Below are 22,845 nucleotides of genomic sequence, written 5' to 3' on the forward strand. Positions count from 1 at the left end.
CTGATTTTGTTCGACTTCTTTGGGTTTGGCGAAAGGTTGATGAAGACAGAGTGTGCACAAAAGACAATAGCAGTGGTGAAGTTGTGATGGAGGTGATTAGAAATGGAGCTTGGAGAAATGGTTCATGATGATTGAAGACATGGTGGAAATTGTTGTCAAATGTCTTTAATCTGTACATGAAACATGTGTCCAATCAATCGATCACCTTGGTGATTAATTGAGTGAACCTCGAATTTTACAAATTGGTTTCTGGACAGTTTTGGACAGTCTCGATCAATCAAACTATCGGATCAATTGATCAACAATATTTGAAAATTATGTGAAGAATCTCTAGACACTTTTGAGCATGTTTGAGCGATTAAACATGTGTTGCTCGAGCTAGATCGATTGAGGACTACTGATCGATGTCGATCTAGGATTACTCGATCGATGCCGATCGATGTCGATCGATTGATGCTTCGATCGATGACACACATAATTTTACATAATTGCATGAATAGTTTCCCATTCTGAAAATTATGCTACATATATGGGTGTACTTGCGGGATTAGGGTGTTCCAGTTGGGGCTTAAACGTTTTTAGGATTTGGAGTGGAGAAAACAAGATTTTTCTGATTGTAAGTTCATCGATCTCCTTTTTCCTTTTTTAGTAATCGTTGTCATTTTGTGTCATATATATATATATATATATATATATATATATATTTTTTTTTTTTCGCGAGGGTTTTTTCCATGTAAAAATTCATGTGTAGTTGTGCATGTTTTGCTTGCATTTGCTTATCGTTGTGTGATCCATAGTTCGAAATTTGCAGAAATTTGCTTCCTCAGTCTCCCAACAATTCTCCTTCAAATTGTGAGAATTTTAATGTCTGCTGCACATAACTATACCATCTCTATTTACTCTCACTCACCTTGTTACCTCTTGTTACTGTTAAATTCTGGCAAATGTAAAATTCTAATTGTATCCTTCCTTGTGTTGCCATTTATCCATTTCAGCATCCTCATTTTAGTTGTGCTCATTTCATTAATATGTGCTTTTAATTGGCAATATTGTCCCATTAATGGTAACTATATTGAAGAAAAAACCTCACCCACCTTCAAAAAAATGCTGCATCTATGGGTTACACTTGCATAGAAAATGGTCAATGTTCATGCGCATGCGGCTTAGGTGTAACTCAAAATAATCTGTCCAAAAATTATAAGGACCTAATTGACAAAAATAACTACCTAGATTGGATGACTCGATTCTATGACCATTGGATGTATGTTCCACAAAACTGGACCACTAATTATTATTATTATTATTATTTTAATTGCACATTAAATGTCCACCGATCGGCCCATGATTTGTATTGTTAGATTGAGTTATTCTTTTTCCACAAGTGTTATTTCTGACTGCATGAGCATGAATCAGCGTATCCTGATATGGTATCAAGGTTTTCTCAAACATTTCAGGACGTTCAAACGCCGCCTAAAAAAGAGGTGATGGTAGACATTAGAAATATATGTAAGGGCATTTTAGTCATTATGCAAAAGGGGCGGTCAAAGTCTCTTTTCACATGTTTTGGACATATTAGAAAAATGGGTAACGGTTTAATTGGGAGCCGTTTGCTCGTTTCACGTCTCCTACGTAACGTCCAAACTTCTATTTCAAGCTCGACCGTTACATTGACTTCTTATCATGTGCGTATGATGAGAGTTGGCCGCCATTTGTTAATTCATGGTGATTCATCCACAATACACGTGGCATACCTTTCAACTAATCCATACTGCCAATCAATACCCCACTGAGGCTGGATTGTGAACTAAAAATGCACTGATCTTATGATGTATACCATTTTCAGTTGAGCTGTTGAATTGGATCCCTTAACTGTTCTACTTTTTAACTTTGGATTTTATAGTCATCAGTTGGACGGCTTGGATTGTTCCATTAATGCAATGTTAGGTGTATGGTCCATTGGCAATGGGCAATTTTGTTTGATTGATGTACTTGTATGACTTTTGCAGGGTGGATCGACACCACCATCTAAAAGATGATAGCAAACTATCCCCATAGTCCCAAATATTCTTTTTCGGGCTAGATTGGGCCATATTTCACCACCATTTTAAAGACGGCCATGATTCACCCACCGTGAACATAGCATATTATAATGAAATCCACACCATCCAAAACACAACTCCCTATGTAGATGGAGTATAGCCCAAATATCACACTGATCGGAAGATCCTACCCATCCAATTGATCACCATCAAATTATAAGTTAAAATTAACCAGAGGTCAGACTTTGACTCTAATAATCAGATTAATTTAAACCTTCTGATTAGTGGGTCCGCTATTTGGACAATCTGAATCCACTATAGATATGTACAACGAATGTGGAAGATGAGTTACTGCCTTTTTGAAAATAGTGGTGAACTATCACCATAGTCTAAGCAATTTTCATATGTTCCCTCCCTTTCCACGCCACATTCGTGTCTCCTCTCCTTTCCCCTCAAAGACGCCATAAATAGAAATCTGCAATCTTCACCATTATCTTTTATTCTCTGAAAATTTCGTTTTCTTCGTGGGTCAGTCACAAAGGCCATGTCTGTTGCCAAGGTGCAAGAATCAAAGAAGGATAAGAAGGTGAAAGGGGCTGTTGCCGAGGTGCTTTCGTGGCGGCAGAAGAAGGCGACCGCTGACGAAGAAGAAGAAGCGATAGCGAAAGATGTGGAAGATCTTATAACATGGGTAACTCTCATATCAACATAACACCTTGTCAGTCTAGTTCTCCATTTTGAAATGGTGGTGACTCATTCACTGCCGATATAGACCGTCCAAATTGTCATGATCCGAATGAATTACGATGATTATATGACCCCAACAGTCCAATTGGCCTTGTGTTAGAATTCAATGGGCTAAGTCAGATTGTTCAGATCATCTGATTGGTGTAATTTTCAGTATTGATCCATCCAAGATGCACCTATTATTTGGATAGTCCTGATTTCCATACATACATTTGTCATCAGTGATTTCTAGGTTTGGTCCACCATCGTATGGCATAAAACAATCGGGTTCATGTAGGGCCCATGGTTTTACTATTTCGACCATTGATATGAAAGGAACTCATAAAGAATAAGTGATACCTGTGGAACTTCCCGAATAGACGATTATAACCTTAGATCAGTGGCCTACTAATAAATGGTAATGGAGCAAATGCAATATAATAGTCATATGTATCATATGAGACGAGTAGAATAACCCATCATTGAATGGTTTTGAGGCATACTCCATCGATGATGGGTCCCTGTATACACTCCACCTGAGGCTGATAAGCTGATAGAGTTTGAACGGATGGATGGACAACCACACCCAAATCTTAGAAACCTAAACCCTACGAACCTTGGTCCTAAACCCCAAACTAAGCTCATTCAACCCAGTCAACCCGGTTAGCCTAACCCTAAACCCTAAGAATCCAAAACACTAGAGCCTTGAGTCAACTTGGCGAATCAACTCACCCGATCAACTCACTGAGTCAATTCACTCGGTTAGCGTATCCAAACCCATAAGCTAGTTAACTTATGCCCTACTCCCCTTCCCATTTCACACACATCAAGCTTCAACAAGCATCCCTTCTCATTTCAAATAGAGAGCCCTAGCCATTTCCTCCACCAAGGGAGGGGGGGGGAGAGAGAGAGAGAGAGAGAGCACCCGGCTCTGGTCTAGCCTAACCTAACCCAGAGTCTAAGCCCCCTGAGCCACCTAAGTTCAAATCTGAACCACTCAATCTAGCCTTGCAAAATAACCATTCATCCAACAGTTCCATCCTTTATCACTTTCATCAAATTAGTGCATTAGCATCGTGAAACATCCATTCCATTCTCAAACCCCCAACTCCTTATATACATTAACATCTTAATGCATCTCATTGTTTTCATCACATCTGACTGGCGGGTGTATGCTCTGTGGCTTACGGATATAATCGGATATAGCCTATCAGAAACCTTAGCTAGTTAGTCGTCGTTTTAGCATATATATTGCATCCCATTATTTTCACTGTATCTGACTAGCGGGTGTATGTTCTGAGACCCGTCTATATAATCGTAGTAGGTCCACCAGAAACCTTAACTGGTTGGCCATCTTTTTGGCATAAGAATCCATACATCATCAAGCGTCCTTTGCATCTTGCACTTAATCATTTTGAATGTATGCTCTGTGGCTTGCCAATATATTCAGATCTTGTCCATCAGAAATTTAAATTAATCAAACACTACTACTACAATATCGCATTGCATTTTTTGCATCTCATTACACTTATAGCACGCGAGAGCTAGCCTTATTCTTCAGAAATTAGTCAGATCTTGTGGAGTAAAGACCATACATCCGTACGGGCAGAGAGGGTGTCTAATACCTTTCCTCTCTATAACCACGGTCCCTTACTCAGAATCTCTGGAATGTAAACTTACGAGTCATCTTAAGGTTAAGGATCCTCGGGTTCTCAATCTTAAGTGTTTATACAAGCTCTAACCGAATGTAGAATTATAATAATTGGTTAGCAACGACTTTTGTCAAATATAACATCTTCACCCCCTTTATAAAAGCACTTGAGCGAGGCAACCAGTGGAAAGGAAGATAGTAGATCTCCCGTACCCTCGGGAAATCATGCGTTCCTTCCTCCTAGTGTCCATAGAATGATGACTTTATTAGGGAGTAACTAGCCACAATAGTTGTGACCCGACTTGAAAAACAAGATCTTACAGATTCTTGAAGAATACCTATTCTCGCATGCACATCTGCATCTACATATGCATCTGCATCTGCATTCATATAAAAGAAACAAAAAATTACACCTCCACGAAGTAGGCGTCCTTGGAAAAAGTCTCTCTTATTACAGCATAATCCACACCAGATCTTAAGCAGCAATGGATCACCATAAGGAAGATGTTCAACCCTTCCACGCTCTCGATCTTGTAGAAACTCAGCCTGCTCAACTACAATAGGAAGAAGTCGTGCCAATGGCCTGCATCTAGGAATTGACACAAGTCATGAAAGCAATGCAAGACATATTCTGAAAATTTATGCAAGCGCAAGTTGCCATAGACAACAACCAAGTTGGTCTAGTTCAATAGCAACAATCAACTCATAGACTTATTTTGGCCTCTGGTTCAAATCAAGCACAACCGCCAGACTCCACATAGGACCATGACACAAGCCAACACAGCCCTCGACCATGGGGCACTTTTTTCAATACCCTCCCCCAACCAGGAGTCAATCTCAAAACAATCCTACAACTAGGATTCCCAGTCAATTTCAGAATAGCCTCGTAGCCGAGGCCTCTAATCAGTTTCCAACATGTCCCACAACTAGGATTTCTAATCACTTTCAAACCGATCCTGTAAACATGGTCTCCATTCAATTTTAGGATAGCTTCGCAATCGAAGCGTCCCATCAATTTCTAGCTTAATTTCAAACCAATCCCGTAATCAGGACTTCCAGTCAATTTTCATTTTAATTTTAAACCGATCCTACAAGCAGGATCTCTAGTCAATTTTTAGCACATCCCATGACAGGGGTCGATCTCCCCTCGACGAAATTCAGGGACTTATGTCCCTTTCCAGATGCGCAAGTGCCTCAGAACTTTGAGGCACCCAAGTTCAAGAGATATGATGGCAGCGAATGTCCTATAACACATCTTAAGGCATTCTGCGAAGAATTGAATGCAATGATAGGAAATAAAGGAGCACTCATCCATCTATTTTAGAAATCTCTAAAAGGCAATGCTTTTGACTGGTACACTTCCTTGGATTGTAACTGGATCAATACTTGGGTACAGCTATCACATGCATTTATCAATAGGTTTGCCTATAACCTCAACATGGCTCCCAAAAGAGCAAATTTGGTAGCCTTAAGACAAAAGGGCAACAAGACATTATCAACATATGTCAGGCGATGGTGAGCAATGACTGCTAGAATGTGCACTCTAATCGACGATGAGGAGGAAATTTCCATGATCGTCCATTTAACAAGTCCGATCATTTCTAGGTATCTGATCTCGCATCCCTATGCAAACTTCGCTCAACTCATCCGTGCTGAAGAACAAGTAGAAGTGGGAATATGTGTGGGAATAATCTCCCCATGGCCTTATCAGGCCGATCCAGCCAAATGGAATAAGGACAAGGGAAGACCCATGGGAAACAGGAACGGAAATGACAACAGCACGGGCTAAGCCAACATCATTGCTATGGCTTAGGGCACTCAACAGGCACCTCAACAAGGGTGACAACAACACCAATAATACCATCCTCAACATTAACAACAGAGGTATCAACCCCCTCCACCGTGAAAAAATCCACATCTACAACCACAATATCAGCAACAATAACAACAACAACGGTTCAGAGAAATGTCTAGTACCCCCATCAAAATCGGCAGGTGAACATGGAATTCAGGAGTTCACTCCTCTCACACAAACATATAGCTAGATCCTGGCAAATTTAGTGTAGAAACAACTTCACACTCCTTTACAGCCAAGACCAAGTCGAAATCCATTACCGATGAACTATAACGAAAATGAGTACTTTGAGTTCCATTAAGGCCGAGGTCATTCGGTGGAAAGATGCTTCTCCTTGAGGCATGTGATCTAGGATTTCATCGATAGTTGAAAGATCTCCATTTCAACCCCTAGCATTGCACCAACAACTCCCATAAATATCCTTCAGAATCCTCTGCCACAGCATCCTTCAGACCCTAGCTCACACAAGGTCCAATAGTAAACATCCTTGAGATGGAAATCATCGATTACTTCTTCATCCCTCTATGATCTATCCACGCCATATCTGGAGACCACTCAAATGTACCACTGGTCTTATAAGGGGCACCCTAGGCCCCTCTCCTTGTGGCTGAGCTGGTAGTCCTTTAAGAAAGGAATACTCCTTTTCAACCATATGAGCTAGTGGTATTGGAAGGCGCACCCTCTACCTTCGAGCCAGTCATATTGGAAGGAGCACCCTCAGCATATGAGCCAGTCATCCTACAAGGAGTAGCACGAGCAATCACTAATAGGCCGCTAAGGGCACCTTTCCGCATGCCACATCGGCTAGCACATGACAAGAAGATCCCTTGTCAAGCACTAGTAATGGAGAGAAGACCATTCTTCATCCCATGGTAGCCTCTGACAAAAAATGTAGTTAGGCCACAACCCAAGCCTCATATCATCTATGAGGATTAACATCATCATATTCCATCTAGCACAGGCACTAGGGTGGTCCTACAAGCAAGGGCTCCATATGAGGAAGAGACAATAGTCATTCTTGCAGCACTAACACAATTTCTAGCTCCACCAGTGACATTCGAGGAGAAGGAGCCTCCATTCTACAAGGAGGTTCCTTGGCGCTATTCAGAGTGCGACAAGGTGAGGAGTTTGAGTCTTGACAGCCGTAATGACAATAGGGACTCCACGTGAGCTTTATCGAAGATAGAATAGGTGACAGCATCAGAGGCAGCAACGCAACTCCAGATGATCTCATCGCGGGTATTTGTATGGGAACTATTATGCACATTACGAACGCATCAGGAGCTATTCACCAAGATACTGAAAGATGCTCACATCACCTCGGACACTCCACTGGAGATGATCACATTGATGATCGGGCAACTCCTTGTTTTGAGACCTATCACTTTCACGGACAATGAGCTTCCTCCTAACAGACGAGACCACAGAAGCAATATCGCTTTACGTATAAGAACATACGAGTTCAGTTGATCCTCATCAATAATGTCTCAAGCCTAAATGTGTGCCCACTTCAGACATCACTCCACCTCAGGATCGACTCACCATCCTTCTGGCCAAGTGACATGAGCATCAAGGCCTTCGACAATGTTGAGACTCAAATATTGCATATTTTTCCCCATTTATATCTTAGTTTTACAAACATGATAATGCTTAATGGTATATTTTATACATGTTTGTGTTGCAAGGTGAGTTTAAGAGATGCCAAGGCATATAATGGATCCTTGGAGACTACGATTGAAGATTTTAAGACTCCATCTAAGAAAATCAAGTGGAGAAGGAAAGAAGTTGAAAGAACAAAGTGCCGAAATTCACTTCATTACTTGTGTCATCGACCACAATTCGAAGACTTTCTCGATGAAATTGAATTTTTTGAAGAATTATGAAGTAACTCGCTTGATTGTTTTGGACGCTTTTTTGATTGCTTGATGACCTTCAATGACTCGAAGCTTTGCTCGATGACATCGAAGGAAGGTTTGATGACAAAGAGACTTACGTAGTACGAAAGATGAAAAGGCGCGACTTCTGGATTCAAATCCCTTCGATGGCATTGAACGCTGTTCGATGACATCGAACCCGTTACGTAGAGTTTAGTGGACTGTGTAAATTTGATACGATTTTGCAATTTTGCGGAAACTAGCTTATAAATATAGGTTTCCTAAGTCTTTTTAAGATATATAGGGTTTTGAGGAGTAGAGCAAAGGGGCGGAGCCGTCATCTAAGAGTTTCTTCTTCTTTTCTTCTTAGTTTTTATTGTTTTTTTTTTTTGTTGAGGATTTTCGATCCAATCATGTTTATGGTTGGCTAAACCCCTTAGCTAGGGCTAAGGGGTGAAGCTTGTAGCATGATTGGGATATTTTTCTTATTTGATTCTTGTTCTTGTTGAACTTCTTTGATTCTAATTTGATATTTAAGGAATAATTTCAGTTTTTAATGGTTTGTTGTGACTCAAATTACAATAGATCTGCAATAACTTTGAGTATTTTCTTTTCCTGATTTGAGATTATGAAGATAGTAAATCCTGTTGTTCATAATCGTCCCTTGGGCATGGTTGGGTGATGAAATCTCTTTTAACCTTCACAATTCTTCTATGTATGTTTGTGGGATTGGTATATTCTGTTGTTTGCCATTATCTCTTAGGCATGAGTTTTTTTTTTTTTTATAATTTATAATTTTATTTTTTTTATAATTTTTAAAAAGGTGGGACACGCAGCACCAAATATTATTAAATCAAAGAGACCAGATGTACAACCCTTTGGACTGGCTCCAACAAAAAGGAAAGGAGCCTCGCCTACCATATACTGGCTCTCCCACATAGCTAAGAATGCCAGGACCTAGGGACGAGCCGGGGAGGGCCAGGAAGGAAAAAAAAAAAGAAATAAAGCTCTGCCAAAATCCCAACAAAAATACAAGAAAAGGAGCCCACACTGAAATCAGGCTCTCAAATAACCCAGACCTACTTTATCAAGAACAAAGAGGCCCTTGATACTTCTCGGCAATTCCGAACGAGAATGATAGAACGAGTTGCCACATCCTTCACTTACCATCTTAGCAAGGCAAGCACGTTTGCCACCGAATTGCCCTCGCGGTAGATATACCTGAACCAGAGGTTGAGACAATGGCTAAAGTGATGGATGGCTCCCAACCTGTACTAGATGTTCCAAGGGCAATGAGCGAGGGGATTCGTAACAACTTTCACCACCAACATCGAATCGGATTCTACAACGATGCTGGAAAGACCCAATTTGCTGCAAAGAGTAATGTCATCAAGCATAGCCTGGGCCTCGACGATCTTGTTGGAAGCAAGGCCATAATACTTATGGAAAATGAAAATAACCTGACCTTGGAAGTCCCTAACAACTCCTCCGCCACCACTCTTGCTCGGATTCCCATGAGAAGAACCTTCTATGTTCAGCTTAACCCAGCCTGGGAGAGGTCTCGTCTATTTGACAATCGAAGGGATAACACTAGTGCTGATTCTGCCGCTATCGAGATGAAGAGCTTGAAGAGTGGATGTGTCCCTGAGAGACGAGTGGGCATTGTCTGGCAAAGGGTTTCCAATTTCCTGCATCCATCTTGAAACCCAGGCGATAACCTTTTGCCAGACATCTTGACTCCATCAAAACATGAGGCATTGCGGCTCAACCATAATTCCCAGGAGATAAGCGCAGGGGCCAGACCCAATAGTCGCTTGATGCAAGAGGAATTGGACGTCCTTGATGACTAGAGAATGATTTTCTGCTGGATGGTCTAATTTGGGATGAAAGGAACATCAAAAATCCTATGGAAGTGCATCTAAACTGTTGAAGCTATAGACCCAAAACAGAGGAGATGGTCCAAGGTTTGTTCACAGTGCGTCGAGGGGGTGAGAAGACGCAACTAATGCTCCTTAGGATGCTGCTTATGGGAAGGCCTTCTCGTCATCCGCTGAAGCAGAGGGGAATCGGCAGCGCTGGAAGGGTAGTCTGGGGGATGGAGGAGTGAATCACTACTGGTTACAACATGACCCCTGGTTTGGAAAGGCTATTGGGCTGTTCTGATTAGGCGCTCCTGGGCCCGGAGCTGCAAGTCTATGCGGATCGCTTTTGTGTCGTTGGATTGAGGGCACTGCTGCTGCGGAGAACTATGGGTAGGAGATTGCTAGAATCCTTGTTCAACGCAACAATTCGGAGAATGAGTAGCTAGCATGGGGTTGTACTTAGCACAACAACATTCACACCTTGAGACTAAACACACGCCAGAAATCTTTATAGCAGCATCCACTGGAATGGCATGATGCATGATTTTTCATAGGAATATGCCAAATTTAGGTGGGAGAACGTCGTTCCATGCCCATCGAGCCCAAGAAGCTTTTTGCCTCTGATGCCGGATGCCATGCCAAGCCGATTTCAACCAGAATTTACCGGATGCTGTCAGGTCCCAAGCTAACATATCATCCCTACTAGACAGCAGAACCAGACAATCATTCAACATCTGAACGGTGGATGAAGGAAGAGTATCTTGTAAATCTTGCCAGCAAAAACTGCTAGGAATAGCGAAGAAGTCGCTAACTGTAACATCCCTGAGATGAGGAGGAATAGGCCCTGACGCAAGAGAGGCAAGAAAACCTTCCCTGGACTAGTTTTGAGTCCAGAAGTTGACTCTTCCTTCACTTAAGAGCCATTTGGAATGAAGGTAGCGAAAGGAAGGGATCTGGATATATCCTTCCAAACAGTAGAGTTCATAGTTGAATTCATACCTCTGGAGTGGATGTATTTGTTGATGTATTTGGTGGACATGAACCTCGCCCAGAGCGATCTACCTTCAAGTAGGTTTCTCTTCATTTTAATCCTTCAGGCTGTCATCACATCCACCATGCTTCTGATGCCGAGCCCTCCCTCCGACGTAGGATAACAGATCTTCGACCACTTCACCCAATGTTTCTTCTTGTTCCCATCCGCAGACCCCTAAAAGAAATTAACTAGACCTGATTCAAGCAGCTTGCAAGTTCCTTTGGGAATGTTCACCGTCGACATGACATGGATGGGGATGCTAGATAACATGTGTTTAATGAGAATCAATCTGGCTGTTGGGTTGAGGATTTTAACTTTCCAACCTTCCATCTTGCTTAGGATTTTCTGGGCTAGGGGCATCATAAGAGGGGCTCAAAATTTTCCTTTGGTGAGAGGAATACCCAGGTAGGTACATGGGAGATTGACGTGCTTGAATCCCGTTATACTCTTAAGTCGCCGAGCCTTGGTAGCTGAGACCTTCTTCGATAGAATGAAGGATGATTTGCTAGCATTCACCTTTTGTCCGGAGATTTTTTCATAGTCACCAATGAACTTTAGCATATGCGCACCGTTGATAACCTGTCATTCAAGAACAAGATCGCGTCATCTGCAAAAAATAAATGCGTTAGCATGGGACTGTTTTGGTGAAGATCGTGTCATCTCCAGTGCATGGTTAGATGATGGAATCACTTCCAATCCTCAAAACTCTCATCCGTTGAGAATTATGTCAACAAAAGTTCAGATTGATTCTATTGATATATCTTTTAATTGGATAGGATAGGATTCCAATTCCAATTATGTTTCTTGATCAAATAAGGAAACATCTTAATAGCTGCAAGTGGATCCCTGGGCACCTTAGTTTCCACCTTTGAATTTACAAGTTCTAAACAATTCACAATTACACTTTTTATAATTAGATTCATATCTTCTTCTAGTTCTACTTCTAGTTGTTTTAAGAATACACACAAGATTAGTCCCTGTGGATTCGACCTCGGTCTTACTGAGATTATTACTACATCACGACCCTACACTTGGGGTTGTGAACAGACAACTCCCACGGAACCGTCGAAGGAGAGGTAGACATCGAGGTGCAGATCGGTCCAGCCATCGCAGTCATCACTTTTCAAGTCTTGAAAATACCCACCATACTTCAACATACTGCTAGGAAGGCCATGGCTTCACGAAGTCAGAGCTATCCCTTTCACACTTCATTAACAGGTAAAATATATCCTCGACAATAAGGTAATCTCTATCCTAGCTGAACCAGAGTTCATAATTCCAAATGACTATGGTACCCAAGAACCATACATTCCATTCATCGCCATCCAACACTCAGAAAAGGACATCCCTTACCACCGTTTCGAAATTGAAATAGTAAATTTAATGGTCAATTCGTCACTAATGAGCACTGATCATGTCTTCTTGTTGGCCGAATTACAAAGTTTCAAATATCATGCAAAGATTCACTCCAGAGCATGGACGGTAAAGACAACCTAAGAAAAAGAAGCCTAATCCTAAGAAAAAGTAGAGGAAAAAGGAGTTTTGATGCACGCAGATCAACTTCGTCAAACCTGGGACTCCCTGGAAGGAGGAAATATCAGTTGCGATGCCCGAAGGTACCTCTTTATGCCACGATGATGCCCTATGTCCCCCTATCGGTGGGAAATAATCCTTGGGCCATTAGGGAAGGAACTGCTTGCATAAGAGTAAGAAGAAGCATCAAACTAAGAGCAAAACCCATTGCGAGCCTTTAAAGGATGCCGAGACACCTTGGTACCTGTCATCATTGTCTCAACTTCAACCTACCAGGGGCACACCCTACCTGTCTCAGCTTTAACCAGCCAGGGGCACACCTTGCCTGTCTCAGCTTCTACTAGCCAGGGGCACACCTTGCCAGTTCCAGCTTGAACCAATCAGGGGCACACCCTTCCAATCTCAACTTCAACAAACTAGGGGCACCCCTTCCAGTCTCAGGTTCAACAAACCAGGGGCACACCCTGCCAGTCTTAGCTTCAACCAACTAGGGGCACACCCTGCTAGTCTTAGATTTAACAAACCATCATCTTCAACCAGCAAGGGGCATACCCTGCAAGTCTCAGCTTCAACCAGCTAGGGGCATACCCTGTCTGTCTCAACTTCAACAATCAACCAGGGGCATGCCATGCCCACATTGTATCCACCATCTAGTCACAACCATGGTGGTCCAATCCATTGGACCAAGAAGGGGAAGTGGCTACCCCTAGACTGGTCCGATGTACAAATTCCACAACAATACCGGATAACGGAGCTAGAGGAGCTCCAATATACGTAGGGCTGTACACGAGTAGAGTTAGCTCGATAACTCGCTCGACTCGACTCGAAAAAGCTTGACTTGACTCGGATTGAAGCTGAGTTTGAGTCGAGTCGAGCTAATTTTTAGAGCTCGAAACGAATTCGAGCCGAGTTTGATCTTGCCCCAGCTTGCTAGACTCGACTCTCTTCTCTAACTCGGCTTGACTCGGTACAGGGTATATATACCCTTTAAAACTTGAACTCAGTTTGAGCTTATTGTGGATTACAAAAGTTTTAGATGATTACTATTTTTTCGTTCAACGGTTAAGATGAGGCGTCGTACCTAATGGACGGGGTGGATCAAATGAAAGTTACATACACGTGGCTCTTGGTCTGCGAAAGTAACAGTGTTGGTACGTCGCGCGAGTTACCCTAGCGTGGCTCGTACATGAGCGCTTTCCTTAAAATTCCCCCTTCTCTCTCTATCGCTCCCTCTCTCTCTCTCTCTCTCTCTCTCTCTCTCCCTCTCTCTCTCTCTCTCTCGGGAAGAGAAAGAAGCGAATTAGGGTTTCTCTGCACTGACTTAAACCGCATTCATTTTCCCAACCCACTTCAAAAACCCTAACACTAGACGTCTCTCTCTCTCTCTGCGATGTCTTACAATGATGTAGAGATTCTAGACATGGAATGGAACGAAGAGCTCCAGGCATTCATCTACCCTTACCCTTGCAGAGATCTCTTCCAGATCACCATATTCGATATGCAGCTCGGAGAAGAGATCTCCAAATGCCCCAGTTGTTCTCTCTACATCATTGTCATCTACAACCAAGAAGATTTCACAAAGGATAAAGACACCAAGAATCTTAATTGAAATAGGCTCGAATACTCGAACTCGAACTCGAACTCGAACTCGGCCGAGCTGAGCACGAGCTGCTGTTTCGAGCTCGAAGGCCGAGCCATGCCGAGCACGAGCTGAGACACGAGCAGTCCGAGTTGAGCACGAGCTGGGCAAAGCTCGGCTCAACTCGACTTGTGTACACCTCTAAATATACAGTAAGTGACATAGGAGGGACTGAGTACAACTCATATCTTGAACTTGACCAAGGAGAAATATGGTCATTGGGCCAAACCATGATCCTCCATTCAACGCATCAACCCCACCTCTTTAGGGGAGGGAACGTGGGGTCTCAATTGGATAACTAATCCCCTAACCATTAAGTCAATCGGTGAGCCATCCAAGGTCACCAGTCACAAAAAAAACACCAATTTAGACAGCATTTGACACCTTGAGCTAGGTCAGGATCAGTCATATTTTGCACTGCTTGCTCAGGGTCCCTTGGAGCCCAAAAATCCAAAAAATTAAAAAATATTCAAAAACCATCTAGTAGTTCAATTCCATTTTTTTTTTAAAATCAAAGAGCATTTCAATTCCCGCATACATAAATGTGCCCAACTCATCTGAAGTACCGCATGCGTTCAAGGCTGACACATATGATTTCGACATTGAGTTAGACTTCGAACTCATGGGTCTGAATGAAGTTCGGGGTGGGGAAGATGATGACCTAGCTCCCGAACTTAAGGATCTCCTCAAAAAGTTTGAAACTAAAGCTAATGTCCTAGCTGACGACTTCGAGGTAGTAAATCTAGGAACCCTCGAAGTCCCTAGGGAAGTATGCATTGGGAAATCCTTGCAAACAAAGTATAAGCAGAAAATGGTAGAATTCCTGACTCTAAGACTATCCAACTTTGCATTCTCCTACAAAGACATGCCAAGGCTCGATGAAGAACTCATTGTACGCCATCTGCCAACAAAGGCAGAAATGAAGCCAGTAAAGTAGAAGTGCAGAAGAATGAAGCTAGAATGGGCCAGAAAGTTCATGACTCTAAGACTATCCAACTTTGCATTCTCCTACATAGACATGCCAAGACTCGATGAAGAACTCATTGTACGCCATCTGCCAACAAAGGCAGAAATGAAGCCAGTAAAGTAGAAGTGCAGAAGAATGAAGCTAGAATGGGCCAGAAAGTTCATGACGAAGTCATCAAACAATATAACGCGAGATTCTTGGTAGTCTCAAATTACCGGGAATGGTTCATTAACATTATACATGTACCAAAGAAGGATGGTAAGGTTCGCATGTGCATCAACTTCTGAGATCTCAACAAAGACAACCTTAAAGATGACTTCACCCTGCCACACATTGACACTCTGGTCGAAAACACTGCAAGGCACAAGATCTTCTCCTTCATGGATGGTTTCTCAGGCTACAATCAAATTAAGATGGCCATTGAAGATCACGAGAAGATTTCATTTATCATGCCATGGGGAACATTCTGCTATAGGGTTATACCGTTCGGTTTGAAGAATGCAAGAGCTACATATCAACGAGCAATGACAACCTTGTTCAACGATATGATGAACAAGGAAATGGAAGTATATGTTGACAACATGATCGTCAAATATTGCATGATTGAAGGACACTTTGAAGACCTGAAGAGGCACTTCGATAGGTTAGAAAAGTACAAGCTTCTACTTAACTATCAGAAATGTCTCTTTGGTGCAACCGGAGGCAAACTTCTCGGCTTCATAGTCAATGAGGAAGGCATCAGAGTCGATGAAATAAAGACAAGAGCCATCATCGAGATGCAACCTCCAAAGATAAAAAGAAATCCATGGCCTTTTTGGTAAAATATAGTACATCAACAGCTTCATTGCACACCTAACTCCTATTTGTGAGCCGATATTCAAGCTCCTTTGGAAGAATTCGCCTAAGGAATGGAATGATGATTGTCAAGATCATATCAGAAGATATCTCATGAATCCTTCAATTCTAGTGCCACAACTCCTGGACAACCTTTATTATTATACATCTCGGTAGCAGCGAACGCCATTGGCTCCGTCCTCGGCCAACACGATGAAATAAAAAGGAAGGAACAAGTAATATATTATCTAAGTCGCAAATACATAAACTACGAGACCAGATACGTAGCATTTGAGAAGACATGCTCGGCCCTAGTCGGGCAACTCAGTGACTCCAGCAAAACATGATCGCATATCCTATCCCGCTCCTCGCTTATATGGACCCGCTCAAGTAACTGTTCAAGAAGCCGATACTTATTGGAAGGATAGCTAAATGGCAGCTACTTCTATTTGAATTCGACATCACTTATGTCACTCAGAAGAAAATCAAGGGACAAGCTCTCACTGCCCGATTATCAGCTTTTAAAGACCTTCCTCGATGAGCATCTATAAATCATCGAGGGAGAAGAAAAAAGGCAAGCAAGTGGACATTATTCTTTGGCGGCGCAACAAACTCCAAAGGAAGTGGAATTGGGGCTATCATTTACTCTCCTGACGATGTCCTAATTCCTATCTCTAGACGAATAGCATTCGAGTGCACTAGCAACATGGCAGAGTACGAAGCTTGCATAACTGGTATGAAAGAAGCCATAATCTTGGGTGTAAAGAAGATGTGAGTATTCGAACCCTCACGGCTTATCATTAATTAGACCAATGGCAATTGGAAGACTAAAAATTAGGATTTACACATGCAGGGGCAACCAAGTACCATACACGTGGTGTCCATTGGCATGCCTGTGTCTTAAAAATTAGGGATTTTTACCTTAAAATTCCTCAAGGAATTACATTTTACCAAATAGTGCCTCCAGTAACTGATATTCCCCACCAATACTTTTTAAGAGGAGAAATTATATTACCACGCCCTCTCTTTTTTTTTTTTTCCTTACATGAAAGTGGAAAATTAAAAGCTTCGGGGCCCACATGGTATGTATCTCACATCCAACTCATCCTACAGATACACACCAACTTCATTATTAGAGAAACCAGAAATACGGTGGATCCCATCATAAGGTGGGATAATCCATAAAAATAATAATGTACACCATTCTAAATATCCCTGATCTGATTAATATGATGTTTTGTTTGTGTTATTACCATAGTACGGTTAATAGGGTTGGATGTTATACATATACCACGTAGGCTCCCAAGGGCATTTTAGTAATTTCATCCCTCGAAAAGCAACACCAACTAATTTCTAATTATGTAGACATTATTTGGCAAATATAAAAAAATTCCTAAAAATTCCATCCTTGCATGACCAACACATGCTTATATTTGCATACTCTTGAGAAGTTGCTCAAAGCCCCGACCCACAATCTCTATTTATAAGGTGTAGAAAGATTGTCCCCATTGAATTTTGGACAAAGATAAAACTCAACAATTCTCTATTTATTGGTATACTACTATGCCTTACGAGGGATGATTAATAATATGATGTTCCTGGAACGGAACATACACTAATTGAATTGTTTTTTCCCCTAATTTATACAAGTTTGGCTAATGGGTCAGTGATCCGGACTGTCCATATGTGTGAGCCCAATGTGCATGATTTGAGCCTCAAAATGGTGTACCATTGATCTTCTGCCCTTTTAAAGTTGAACGTGAACTGTTACTGTGTCTCTCTTCCTAAATGTCGTTTTGCATCCCATGGCTTGAAATGATAGCATTGTGATTTTGAGGAAAATTTTGGGTCATGGTCCATCCAAGTTGCTGATATTTTTGGGTTATGGTCCATCCATGTTGCTGTGGTACGGCAGCAGAAATGGTATACATAACTAAACCATGGATCCATTTGTGGAAAAATTGGAAACCCAAGTATAATAACCATATCTTTTGGCTGAGGATGATATAATAACCATATCTTTGGGTAAGGAGACGGTGTTTCTTGAAAAACCTTGTTTTCGAGATAGTGGGAAAGGAAAACATTGTTTGATTTTCAACAGATTTTCCTTAAAAAAATTGGAACCTGTTTCCAAATTTGTTGCTTGAGAAGACAAATTCATTGAAATGTTTTTTGCCTAGCAACTAATGGCATGTGTAGAATAGCACGTGTGGGGACATTGAGGACACTTGGAGATGGATATGGTGGCAAATGTGGCACATGGGGTATATGTGGGGCACTTGAAGATAGGTGGTGGGACATGGCACAATGACATAGAGACATTTGACATGTGAGTTGCTTGAAGCTAAATGGTGGCATATGTGCATTGTAGACATTCCACTCGATAATCAAATAAATGATCAGCCTGATTAGGATTCACACGAAAATCTTAAACCGTATACCCATGTCCAAGTTCATATAAGTCCATCCAAATCAGCTCCAATCCAATCCAAATCAAACCGGAGCTTAATATGAGCCATTCAAATTTCGAAACAGGGCCAAATGAGCCACTTGGTGGAAGTGGAAATCCAAAATTCACTTTCTCCTTTTTTTTTTTCTCGAGACTTTTTGGTCTCCACAATCAATAAGCAATCAGTCAGATGCCAAGCTTTAATTAAAGATCATATATAAAATTGAAGTTTCATTCTCAATGACAACCCAATTATGACATCATTTCATCAAATTTTGAATTTCCTATCATTCCCTTTGTCACAAGCCTTTTTTGAACCTCATTTTCTTGGACGGGGTGGGAAGACAAATCCAACAAAGCAAGGAAATGGGAAAAAAGGTGTTTAACACAAAGAAATGCTTCAAACAGCAAAAAGTCATTTTCATGGGGAGTAGTGTTTCCTTTCCTTATCTCTTCATGAATCCAAATATGCCTAATATCTTATATTGAATGGGGATAGCTGTCCTTGCTAGTCCAGAGAAGGCCCAATCGGAGGTGGAAGTCATTAAGACCACTAGAACCTTAAAACAGACATATCTCGCAAACTAAAATGAGTTACTCGACGTACCATATATGATTTTGGGGTAGGACAAGCTACTTTAGCCAACCAACCTGCTATGCCAGATTGCCCATGCCAAATTTGCGAGATTCCATCAGATGGACGGTCGAATTCCATGTTTATTTTTGTTTTTACTATTTTTAGTAAGTTTTAGTTTGATTATAACTCTTCATCTGTTGAGCTTTAGGAGCAGTGTCAAACATGAAAAGTGTTTATAAAAATTAGTAGAATAACATGGTTAAGCCACATAGGACACTTACTATAAATAGAAATTTAATATTTATAGTAAGTAACAAATTTTAGGGAGTTTTAGTTATAGTTTAATTCCTAAACGTCTTCGAAGTCTTGGAATTCCTATTTAAAGGGTTGTAGACTCATTTATCAATGATCAACAAGTTTCTTTCATATATTTTAAAGTTATTTCTATTTCTTTCTTCGTGGATTCGAGAAGTCTTTGTGAGGAGTCCAGAGAAGCTCCATGGATTTGGAGTAATTATCCTCGAGGAGGAAGACGGTGATCGACCTCATCGCATGCATCCCTGCATCAGATTGGATCTTTAGTACTAATTGAACCACAAGTTGTCCATTGGCCAGAACATGAAAAACAAAAGAATTTCTTCTCACACAAGGAAGTCATGTTTTGGATAAAGAAATATACATGATAGGAGGAAAATTATAACACTTGGCTTGATTTGTCATTAAGATAGAGAATCCGGCCAACCATGATCTACTCATGATTGTTGGTATACATATGAGATTGTGTACTTACCTACAACTACGATTTTGTTCTTAAAAGCCATATCAAATGAATAGCCGGTTGAGGGTTTGCATTCATCACGACTTCCATTTGCAAGACTCCCAAACTATAACAAAACCATTGAGAACAGTTTAGGCCAGTTGGTGATTTGGGTGATCTCATGGTAGGGCTTATTGATTCCTTGGTTGGAAATAGTAATGAAAACGGCCGAATAATTAATCCGATTGTTGGAATTTTGCATTTATTTAATGAGGCTTGCATATCATAGCCGGTTTACATCCACTTCGTTGCTACCAATGTTTCATTTAGTATCCAGGCCAAGGTTTCTAGTGAAAACTTTGAAAAAAATAATGAATTTTTCTCAATTGTAATTGTTGTTCTGGTCCAAACGGTCCAATTGGCCAATCTAGTTCAGCTTTTTTTTTTTTTTTTTCAACTAGTTGAATTGCATCTAGTTTCCTTGTAAAGGTGGACTCAACAAGGTTCAACTGAAAATTTCTTGCTAATACAGACTAGCCTGATAGAAGCCATGGACGAGCAACAACTAAAGGATTATGTATTGAACAGACCTGAAAACATGCAGAGTGTGAAAACGGGAAAGGGCGCACCTGGCAAAAGGGTAAGTTGAGAATGGATTACATTTTTTTATATATATTTTTTACTTTAATTTATGTATGCTAAATGTTTTGGGTTACAACCTATATTTGTCATGCCACCTACATTTTCTTTTCGGCCGATACCGATGTGCACATGGTGCATGAAAGTGTGAGATCAGTGTACACCAGCTTCTCCTGGTAGAGAAACTGTTCGGACTTTTTTTTTGGAGGTACTATATGATACTTGATTGAGAGAAACCATTTTTCGGTTTGGATTCTCAATAGTGATGGTTCATTTGATGGACCCATCATTGGATGGGTCATGTCCTAATACCCCTCATATCAGATGGCCATCTGATGAAATTTGAATCTTACTACTAATGGTTCACATTTAGGAGGGGCTAAATCAGGTGGTTAGGATCATCTGATGAGGAAGATTTAATAGTATCCGTCCATTTACTGCGAGGCCCACCAATGAATAATATGGTGTTAGAAAACACTTTACGTAGTGTTCATGACCACGCACTTTTTATTTAAAGAAGCTTAAAGGCCTTGGATTTCATTGAGTGAGGAATACAAAGGAGCCTTTGTGTTTTTATCTTCATTTAAACGTAAAAGTCTCTTATAGATAAGAGCTCCAGATTTCCTGTCTCCTCTCACACCGAATTGCATGGGAAGTCCATCAATTTCACACATTAGAAATATACAGGAGAGACAAGGTTAAGGTCTCTTACGATCACATCTGATCTGCCCCGTGTATCAAAGAACCTGGTACGTTGAGAAAGAGACCGGATCCAATACAAACATTTCTACATTAAGCTTAATGTACAAATCAATCCTAAACTTAGGTAGGCTATTTTAAAATCATGCTTAAAACCTCTAAAATAACTGTTGTGGATCACTTGAGTTTTGGAATGACCTGATTTTTTTTGGGTTCCATTCATCCTGGTCGGATGCATCTTCTGAATGGTTTAGATGGAATATACAAAACGTAGTGGGCCCACGTAATTAATTTGGAAGGTTTTTAGTGGTGGATGTTTCCGTCCCAATGTTACTTGTGGTGCGGCCCACCTGATTTTTTGATCGGCTAGACTTTTGGGTGCCAAGGAGAAAACATGAGGTGCAAAATGGATGGATTGGATGCCATTAAAACATCACCATGGCCCCACATGTCAATGCGTACTTTAAGCTTAATGCAAAAACCATTTTATTGAATCCAATCTCATTGTGAAAATCTTCTAACTGTTCAATCTCATTTTGACTCCAACGATTCAATCAGATTTTCATATTTTGATCACTAGAGAGTCAGGCTCACTTGTATATTTTGTAAGACCAAACAAAACTTGGATAAAAGCATTATATTTTGCCATCATTTTATAGAAGAAATGAAGATGTTAATCTCCAAATGAAGTTAGCATTTTTTTTCTACTCCTAAAAAAGATACACTTAAACTGCAGGTACAAAGGAGTGGGAAACCCAAGTGTTCATCTGCTTCCCATGGGCTAATGGCTACCATTTGGAAGTTCCATAGAGAAGATGATTGATGAAGCTGTCCCAAGTAGTAATCCTTCATGAAATTTTATGAACATGGAAGTATAGAACATACGTACATTTAAATCCTTTGATTGAAAGATAACTTTCTTCAGTTTGGATGTCCTTACAGGTTTTTTTGCTTCCATCTCTTAAGCCTATAGTCTACATGTTTGGGTACCTTGATAAGAGGGCTTATAAGAGTATCCACTCAAGGCCTTGGACAATATATCTAGGCTTTCAATATAATAAAATTGGGTCCATTGCTTAAAAATTGAGACTGTTGCTCTATTGTATTAGGGTCCATGGTTAAAACTAGTGGGCCAAATCATTCGAGTCAGTAGAGTGAGCCTAGTCCGTGAACTGGTGGGCTTAATCATCTAAGTACAATCTTATTATATTGTGTCCTATCTTGAATAGATCATGTCTTAAAATCTTGTTAGTAGGTGAGTATAACCTTTCAATTTATAGCCTAGAAATAGACCGTCTACGTCTCAATATTGGTGGGTAGGATTTTCCAATGCTAGAGATTTTTTGTGCATCTTCCATCAAATCTCTCCCGAAACATAGCCGTACTTGTCAGATTCAATGAGAGCCTCTCATGTGAGGGGGAACATGCATTAAAGCTCAAGGTGGATGGCACACATATTATTGATCCGGGCCATTCATTGGGTAGTGCAATTGGAACCATGGACCAAAATAGTATTGGTGGTTGATCCAGCGGATCCAACTTGCATGAGAAAAATGAGTGGATAGATGGAAAAAATCCAACACTACGGATTCAATATATATGCATGGCTCACACACACTTATGAGTGTAATATTTCATGTTCACGATGATACCTATCTGACAATTATCTTTAATTTGGACCGTCCAAATCATTTATACAAAATAGGTACAA

The 22,845-nt window shown here is 40.9% G+C and overlaps 1 protein-coding gene across 1 annotated transcript; it reads left to right on the forward strand.

The window, feature by feature from the left end:
* Positions 1–2,513: 2,513 nt before the first annotated feature.
* On the forward strand, positions 2,514–22,007 carry LOC131230230 (uncharacterized). Its single transcript, XM_058226062.1, has 3 exons — positions 2,514–2,730; positions 20,329–20,436; positions 21,871–22,007. The coding sequence occupies exons 1-3, from the start codon at positions 2,584–2,586 to the stop codon at positions 21,955–21,957; spliced, it is 342 nt and encodes a 113-aa protein (XP_058082045.1). The 5' UTR covers positions 2,514–2,583; the 3' UTR covers positions 21,958–22,007.
* Positions 22,008–22,845: the final 838 nt, after the last annotated feature.

This window comes from Magnolia sinica, chromosome 2, assembly GCF_029962835.1.
Source record: "Magnolia sinica isolate HGM2019 chromosome 2, MsV1, whole genome shotgun sequence".
In the NCBI taxonomy this organism is placed as follows: domain Eukaryota; kingdom Viridiplantae; phylum Streptophyta; class Magnoliopsida; order Magnoliales; family Magnoliaceae; genus Magnolia; species Magnolia sinica.

What these genes read in the sequence shown, in the direction of transcription:
- LOC131230230 (XM_058226062.1), top strand. Translation starts at nt 2,584, where the DNA reads ATGTCTGTTGCCAAGGTGCAAGAATCAAAGAAGGATAAGAAGGTGAAA. An exon ending in TGGAAGATCTTATAACATGG is followed by an intron (nt 2,731 to 20,328) that starts GTAACTCTCATA and finishes TTGCTAATACAG; the next exon opens with ACTAGCCTGATAGAAGCCAT. An exon ending in AGGGCGCACCTGGCAAAAGG is followed by an intron (nt 20,437 to 21,870) that starts GTAAGTTGAGAA and finishes CTTAAACTGCAG; the next exon opens with GTACAAAGGAGTGGGAAACC.